This window comes from Amphibalanus amphitrite, unplaced genomic scaffold (assembly GCF_019059575.1).
Source record: "Amphibalanus amphitrite isolate SeventyFive unplaced genomic scaffold, NRLGWU_Aamphi_draft 000579F_arrow, whole genome shotgun sequence".
In the NCBI taxonomy this organism is placed as follows: Eukaryota; Metazoa; Arthropoda; class Thecostraca; order Balanomorpha; family Balanidae; genus Amphibalanus; species Amphibalanus amphitrite.
This window is the reverse complement of record NW_024882073.1, coordinates 93,691-102,500: the sequence shown is the minus strand read 5'-3', so window position 1 is coordinate 102,500 and position 8,810 is coordinate 93,691. Positions and strand designations below refer to the sequence as shown.

The window sequence follows — 8,810 nt, the reverse complement described above, 5'->3', positions numbered from 1 at the left end:
TTTATGGTCGTCGTTGGGAGCTCGGCACTAATGGGGTCTGGGGATGATGTTGAAGGTTTCGCAAATGTTTCCTAAAAGATGCTATTTTTTGCACAACCTACATTTTTTTTACGTTTGCTATGAAAATGTTAGGCCCAGTTCCTTCAAGATCAGGTCCACGACTCCACAGCTTACAACAGGAGCTAGCTAACATAACAATTAACCCGCGCCGTGTTGGTGGCATGAACTTCCCATCGAGTGCTGGGGGGGGGGGGGGCGTTTTACGCCCCTCCGTCTAACTCGGCTCCTGGGCCACGTAGCGACACGCGGTAAGCGACAATCGAAAGAGCGTCAAAAATAAGGAGGAAAACACTCGGTCATTTTAAGGTCAGGGCAAAGGTCAGGTCACCAGGGTTCATCAAAGGTCACATTTTGTTGATTTCAACGATTTCGAACACCCGACGGCTAATTCGGGAACTAATAGAGCTACAGCGCCGCGGAAAAGCGCATTCAATAGCTCTTTTAACGCTTTTTCGCCAACATGTTTTCAAATTTGACCTCAGATCAACGGTTTAGCCCCCAGAGGGCACCACTCTGATTGACCTCAAATTTGACATCAGATCAACGGTGTTGTCACCGCTCTAGCACGTCTCTGTCAAAAGTAAAAAACTGCTGAAGACCTTTTATGTCCTAAAATGACCTCAGGGACACACACAGGGGTCACAGGTGCAATTTTCCGATTCAGTGTGTCATGTTTACCTATGGACCGATGTTTGAGAGGGTGTAGAACGAAATTCGTCCAAAAGAGGCGCATTTCAATTTGCTCCCATTGACTTATACCTAATGGAGCAGTCGCAAAACTGACCTGACCTTAGCTAAGCAATTACTGAAAGTTTTAAAGTGATCGCTCAGTCGGTGTAGCTACAACGAGCTTTCGACTTTTTTCTGAGGTAAGGTCACTTGACGTTACCTGGTGACCTGACCTTGAATGACGCTACGCGTCGCGTCGCCGTTTTTGAGATATTCGCGTAAAACCTGAGGGGGAAGAGCGTAAAAACGCCCCCCCCCCCACCCCACCCCACCCCAGCACGGCGCGGGTGGTCGACATAGCGACTCGGACTGAACAAATGCCTTTAACGTTTCAACGGTTGAATAAGGTGAGAGGATTGAGGTAGGCTTGTATCGGATTTTCTTCTGCTTGTCGGTAGTTTAGGTTGAAGTTAATTTCGCGAGCTGTCCATAATCATTCAAGAGGGAAAATTCAGCTGCACATCGTTCGGGTCAAAGTAATACCAAACATTCTCAAATTTTGTAGTAAAGAGCCAGTAGTCTACGAATATATTCAAAAAACAATTAGAAAAAGAATAAGCGGACCGGTTTCGTCTATCAAAGACTTCTTCAGCGCTTTTTCAAAAACGTATAAGAAGAAAACTAGCACAGTGACAATAGTTTGAAATAAAAGTGGATTCAGTAAGAACTAAGAACTTCATTGTCTGAAAACCGCTGACAGTTGATAGCTCAATGACACTTAGAGCCGTGCATAAGGAGGCGTGAAAACACTCCTCATCTCGTTCTATTACGAGAGGACCATGTCATGGCGTGAGAAAGGTGTTCTCAAAATAAATGACACTGTATGAGTGAATAAATATTCCGCGCCCCCTTGGGCTATTGGCGGACCCTACCACCTGATCGGGTGGTGCAGCCGTTTCGCCCTCCACCTGAGATCTCGGAAAGTTACCGACCGATTTTAAACATTCAAAGAGCGTTCGATAGCCCCACCAGGGAACTACCTTGTTACCAGGTTTCGTTGACCTAGGTGCAACCCATGACGTCACAAGTCAGGTCAAAGGTCGCATTTTTTCACCGATTTAGTCTAAGGAATGCGTTACAGTCAGTTAACACATCAAATAAAAGACATGTTATCGAAAAACATCGATGAAGCGTTGGTTGTCTAATACATATGTTGCCTAAAGAGGTCATTGATGCCAGGTCAGTTCACAGAGGTCAGGTCACTAAGGGTCACAATATGAACCCAACTATGCTAGGGTCGTGTGATACATGTTTTATGGCCAATTTTACATTTAAAATTCAATGGTGTGAGCTAGACAGCCATTGGGGCCAGTTTAGATTAATTCTGGCGGAGGTCAGGTCAAGGTCAGGTCAAAGAAGGTCAAATTTCAAAGTTGATATTTTACATAAAAGGGGCATCTATTTGATGCAGCTCATCACAGGAAATCTAATGGTGGCCTTTGGCTTGCATTGTGTGTTCTGTGACGGCTAAAAATTGAATTTGAAAATTTTACGTAATAAATTTTGAGTAGTTTTTTTGCCATAACTTTGCTAAAAATGGAGCTATCGAGTTTAAGTTTGGCATATCTAGAGCAGATAGTTCTATAACATATATTTCAGTTTTAATTTTGAAAGTTGTTGGCATTTTCGGGGTGTTATACTTCTATAGTTTTGATGGTCAAATCAATTTTTGTTTGGAAATAAGAGTCAGCAGTTTGGTAGCGCTGTTTATTTTACATCTTTTTGATCTTGAATATTTTTCGTTATCTTCAAAACTGTAAGCGTGACAGCTCTTTCCGCTAAACCTTTTATTGGGTCGAAAATGACAGAACATGGCATCACTCTGACGTCATTTGTGAGTTGTGACTAACCTTTCATAAGAGCTGTGGAAAAATTTGGTCACAAGGTGTAAAAATGATGCCCGGCCGGGGTCTTGAAAGTTTGGTGGCGAAATTTGCTATACTTTAGGAGATATCGACTGAAAAGGAGAGAGGGGCCGTTTCGCGCCGCCCTCCCCCTCAACGGGGCTTTCAGTTGCTGCTCTCACAGAACTCTTGGTTATATTACAACGTAGTGGAATTGCAAGTGGCAATATAAGCTTCCTGCCAGCGCCGGACCAGAGTTTAAACATGCAGGCTGAATTTTAACATTTAACTTTTGAATTTTTAAACCGTTGAGCTTTTTAGAAGTTGTATGAACTGTTCAGCTCCTTTTTTGGTCCATCACAGCGGGCTTGTATGTCATTTTGTCAACCAAAATCGAATTAACAACTTTTTATTTGGTCTGGCTACCTCGCCAACGTCTTAACTGGATCGTTTATTAGCTTTTGATTGGGATCTGCCCACGTTGTCTGTCTAGCTTTTCGTGTCATAGACACTGTCTATGACACGAGAAGAGGCTGCTGACATCGTTTGTCGCGGTTGGATAATACCAATCCACGTCCCAGTGGCTGCTCGATCGCACTTTCCCTGGCCCACCTCTCCCACCAGGCGAGACTTTGCCCGGCACAGCCGTCGCCTCAGTGCCTCGGGCGGTGACCCGTTCAAAGGGGCTCACAATTCGTATGGTGCCGTGGCTCTCAAACCAATACAGAACAGTGAAACGCAAAGGCTCACTTTCCATATAAGGCGAACGGCTGATCCTGGCGCCGGGGCTTCATTCATGCTAAGGCGCCCAATCACAGCGCCGCATTTCAGTTAGTGTCGGGCGCAAAAGCTACTATGCTCCGCCCCTCCATCACGTGACCCTGCCCTCACGTGGCCTCAGTCACGTGGTGTTTCCACTTCTTGGCGCATGGCGGCGCTAGTCTCGCAGGGGCGGTGGTAGCTTGCTCCCCCGCTGTCCGGGGGTGATGGGTAGCAACTGCTGGTGACTGTACACAATCCCGCACCACCCACTTTCATACCAATGTTTTCTGAAGTGTGGCACCATCCTGCACATCCTTTCATGCATTTTCATTTTGTCAACTTACTGGAGGTCCATCATGATGAGCTATGACTATTATGAGCTGTCTTAGCCTTTTTCTGAAACCAAAAAGACTTTCAATATAGATGTGCTCTTCAATGTTGTCCAAGACCTCAATTGTTTACTTGCTTTCTGACAGTTAATCACACTTCTTTTACAGCACACAAGTAAAATAATGGCTTGTGCCATGATTATTTCCAATTCTACATACAAAACTTTTAAGAATCAAGTAAATTAAGCCTAAAACAAGCACAAATAATGCTTGATAGGAGCTGCGCCAGACATGTAAAAATGCGCAAAATATCCGTATTTTTCGGGCTGCCGGCGTAAAGGGAATTATCCGTTCCGGAACGGATTTTTCCGATAAGGCTCATGTAAACGGGGCCACCGAAACGCATTTTTCCGTTCCCTGGCTAATCGGATATTTCCGTTTAGGCTGAATGACTCATGTAAACGGGGTAAATTACCTAAAGTACAGGGTGATTTTTTTTTACTTGTTAAAAAGTAATGAGGTTTAGTGGCGTTAAAATGCAAATATATATGGTAAAATTATATACCAGCATGACGAGCATTCTGGGACATTTTGATTTCATGCAGACAAGATGTGAAGGAACGTCCATCGTGTATTTTACTTGTGCTTAAAGTTACCCCCTCTCTCATCGACACGAATCAGCCCGCCTGAGCACGTGTTAAACAGTACCATGGACTCCCATGCTCATTAGGCGGACTGAAAAGGCTCCTATCACCCATTTTCAGCTCTGCCAGATATTTCCAATGTTTTCTTGTTATATCTGCCATACCTGGGTCCAAAAACTAGAAGTCTAGAAAAGGCAGGTCGAGGATTTTGCTACTGGCGGCCCTGGTGGTGTCTGATTCGCTGTTTTTTGTTTCTCCCTGAAGACTGATTCTTCAGAGGTTGCACATACGCCAGATGGACCGTTTGAAGGTCATTTATGACTACAAGCTTGTTCCTGCATTATTTAACGTCTTTCTGAGGTATCTCCTTGATGATCGTATGCTTCGAACTGCCTCAATGCTTCAAAATCATCGTTTTGTGTCGTTCCTTACTGAACGGCGGTGGACCATGCGTGCCCGATTGGTGGGACATTTTCAGGCTCCATTGGGGCCGAGGCCTTCGGTTAAAATGGACAAATCATGACACCATACAAAATGTCCCAGATTTATCTATCACGTGCATTGCTTTTTTGCACAAGATTTTTCGATTTAGGGACCACCATTGACGTTTACTTTTTAACAGTTAAAAAAATCACCCTGTAATTGTGAGAAGTTATAGTTTGCGCTTTAACCCGCGTCGGCCCGGTGTTCGGACTACGGCACCAACGTCCAATCGCATCGGCCACGTAGCATTCGTTACGCGGTAAGAACAGAGAACGCCAAAAATCATGACAAAATACTTTGGTCATTTCCAGGTTGGGTCAAGGGTAAGGTCAACAGAGGTCATGAAAAATAAACTTTTGCCTTTCTCAATGTTTTTCGAAAAACTGGCACGTACCTACCTCGGGACGAAATAGAGCCGCAGCGCTGCGGAAAACTCTTAAGACAGCTCGACCCCCGCAATCAGGCGGTCGGTGCTTCTAATATATATTAATTAACGGTTGATGATTAATTAACGATGAACGGGCAGCTGGCACGAGTCGGGCCATCGGCCGCTGCGTGCTCCGACGCGCCAACAGCTTTGAGCTTTGTTCATGTCAGACACTGCCCAGGAGATTTGAAAATTTTCCACAGCGAGGACCGCACCTGAGACAGGAAATCTACTTTAGCATCGGGCAATCGGAGTTGAAGCTGTGTGGTGTCCTATTTATTTGGTGTGAATGGATCCGTTTTTTTTGCTGTCTGTCCGCCTTGTACCGGTGGTTTATTGATAGGTATATAAGTCGTGGTAAAAAGAGGATGAACCAAACATGAACCAGAAAGATAAAATATGAATTCAAATATCAACAGATCGTGCCACCGCAGGGTAACGATGGGTAAGCTAGTTAGAGGGGTAACAGTTCATTGCAAGTTAATGTTGTCGAAAATGGTGACAACTCCGGAACAGAACGTAAGGCCATTCAAAAATATACTTAACAATGTACAAAATCAGCCGAATCCGGCAGCCTAGGCGGTAGCATTTGCAAATTGCGTCTAATGGCAACAATGTACGTACATTGTACAATACGTGCCCGGGTGGCCACGTCGTCCACTCTCGAACAGGAGACGACACGACACAGACAGAAACGCGCCGAGCTTCCTGCACGGGAAGTTCGACAGCTGGCCCTGGCGACGGGCCGCACGCGCAGCTCGACATCGTCGGTGGGCAATTCAGCTCGCGGCCTCCCCTCCCCCGCCCCTCTCCTCCCCTAGAGGGGGGAGGGGAGGGAGAGGAGGCGCGCCGACCGTGCCGCCCGCCGCCCGGGCCCCCAACGGCACCACACAACTCGTCTATTAAATTGATTCACAATGAATCCGAGAAAAGCGTCCACAGTCTAGGCGGTAGCGTTTGTAAATTGCATCTAATGGCCAACGAGACGCTGCACATTGACTCGCGATCTATACCGGCGGACCCGGAGAAACTTTCCATTTCCAGAGACGAGGGGCTGGCGGCGAGACAGGCGATATTTTATGTCCAACTGTGATAATTAAACGCGAGGAGCGCCCGCGACTGGCCCACTTAACGACTGTGCTTCTGAGGGAAGGAAGGGACACTTAAAGTAATTGGGAGGAAAGTTACCGTTTGAGCTTTAATGACCTTAACACTTATCCTGCTCACTAATGCAGCGTTTTGAGGTGATAGCATTCACACTCAACACATTCAACATCACCTCTGTAGAAAAAGGGAAAACTGCGCGTCTCAGGACCACAGGCGAGCTTCAAACCACACACCTCTTCTAAGTCGGTCAGGACCACCTTGGCTCCGTGCCAAACGGGGAGTCGGGTCAATTCCACTTACCTTAGATGAGTCGCTCTGATCCGAATGATTTCCTCCTTAGTAAGTTCACGCTGCCCATCACCACCGCTAAAACCAGCCATGATCGAATGGACGAGCCCCATAATCGCAGCGATCCGATGCACGACTTTTCATCGACACCGTCGGCGCTACAGTGGCTAGCCGACTAGCAGCTACTGAGCGGCCGCCCTGGCGAGCGACCCGGCCAGGGGGCGCTGCAAGCGACAGAAGATCGTCGGAGTGCTATAAGGACACTCTGGTCGGTGCGAGCCCCCCGATCCAGTAGCGGCGGAACACCTTCAATCAAGGAGGGGGGGGGGGCACTGCCCACTTTTGGTCCCACTTTTTCCATGCAACGCCCATTGCGCTAATGTTAAAATGACGAAATCAGGGGGGCACGGTGCCCCGGTGCCCCCCCCCCCCCGTTCCGCCGCCTATGCCCCGAACAGCTGATAATCGTACGCACGCGAGACCGGCATGTGTGACGTCACATGACACGGCAACTGACTATCCCCGGGTCCAACGGCAATTTGTTGGTCAGCGCCATCCACCAGTTGCTTGTTTTATTGATTATTTTACGACAGAGCGGTCTTGTTATTGGCGTCAAGCCAATTAAGCGGCCAATTGGCGGTGATAGAGAGAGAGAGAGAGTGAGAGAGAGAGAGAGAGAGAGTGAGAGAGAGAGAGAGAGAGAGAGAGAGAGAGAGAGAGAGAGAGAGAGAGAGAGAGAGAGATAGAGAGAGAGAGAGAGAGAGTTAGGGGAGATGGGGAGAGGAGGAAGACTACCACCCACGAGCCATCGCGCTGCCCTTCTTTGTCCGTGCGCCGCCCCAACTGTCGGGGATCAATCTGGGAGCCGGTTACTCGTCAACGGCAGCCAGACAACGGTCGTCTGTTTTGCATCACCTGCGCGTCCGCTGGCCGGCCCTGCTGGCTGCCGCCGGTACACAGCGTTATCGTATGCCACGTATGACCGGCAGCGGCCTCGGACAGCGCGGCCGTCACCGGCGGCCGGCGGTCGACACAGAGTTTAGACAGTCGGCAGGGCAGAGTAGACCGTTTCTGGCAGGCCTAGCGCGGCGGCCGCCGTTACCGACACTGTCGAGCTATGAACCAGCCGCCACCAAACGTCATCCCCCAACCCACCACTGTCAGAGCCACCCAGCGCCGGATGCGCGGCAGAACGAGAAGTAGTGCGCGGCGCCCAGCGAGCGACCGGCGTGAATAATGGCGGCGCATCCGCACTGCCGGTGCGCCGCCGTCCGGTACGCCGCCATTATTCATATTGGGCCGGCGGCCGGCCGGGCAGCGGCACCTTCAGCTCCGGCTCCAGTCGTTCGATGAGGCCCACCGCGCGGCGCCAACACCTTGCACCTGGTTCCGGTGCGCCGATCGAACACAACCTTACCAGGGAGACGAACAGCAGTAGCGGCCGAACACCTTCCATTAAAGGGACCCTCCCACCTTCAAAAAAGTTAATGAATTGGCATGAAAGTGATGTCGCTCGGTTCAGAAAGAGCAAAAACGAATATCTACCAAATTTCATCGAAAAATATTCACCGGTTTTCAAGATATTAGACTTTTACTTTTGTTTACTTTTTGGGATCTCCGCTGTTCCTAGCGACTTTATTTGAAAGTGCGGCATTTATTGCGCGCAAAGCAGCATATACCACCGCGTGCTACAAAACGTTTTAGTCAAACATTTAACGGACTTTCGAAAGCCTGATGACGTCATCAGACTCCCGTAATGGTTAAGAGATAGGGACCACGCTGGTCCCACCCTGCAAGTAAAGGGAAGAAATTTCTTGAACACCATAAAGCTGCGGGGGTTGCGACCAGGATAAATGGTGGTTTCTGAGCCTGGCCGCAAACTTGGCTATCTCAACTCAAAACTAATGTTAAGGTGGGAGGGTCCCTTTAAGGGGGGGGGGCACTGCCGACTTTTGGTCCCATTCTTTCCATGCAACGCCCATAGGGCTAATGTTAAAATACCAAAATCAAAGGGGGGCATGGTGCCCCGGTGCCCTCCTCGTTCCGCCGCCTATGCTAGACGGTATACCGGACCAGCGCTGCATCATGGTGCTCCGAGCCCCACCTGCAGCCACCGAGGCCCTGCGGGTCGGCGTCT

General features: G+C 48.7%; 1 protein-coding gene across 1 annotated transcript in view; it reads right to left on the bottom strand.

Annotated features, from left to right (window-relative positions):
* Positions 1-6,905, bottom strand: part of LOC122394199 (ethanolamine-phosphate phospho-lyase-like) — a 36,430-nt gene extending 29,525 nt beyond the window's left edge. The window contains exon 1 of the mRNA XM_043390921.1: positions 6,686-6,905. Coding sequence (XP_043246856.1) covers positions 6,686-6,786 — 101 coding nt within the window. The 5' untranslated portion in view covers positions 6,787-6,905. The remainder of the gene's footprint in view (positions 1-6,685) is intronic.
* Positions 6,906-8,810: the final 1,905 nt, after the last annotated feature.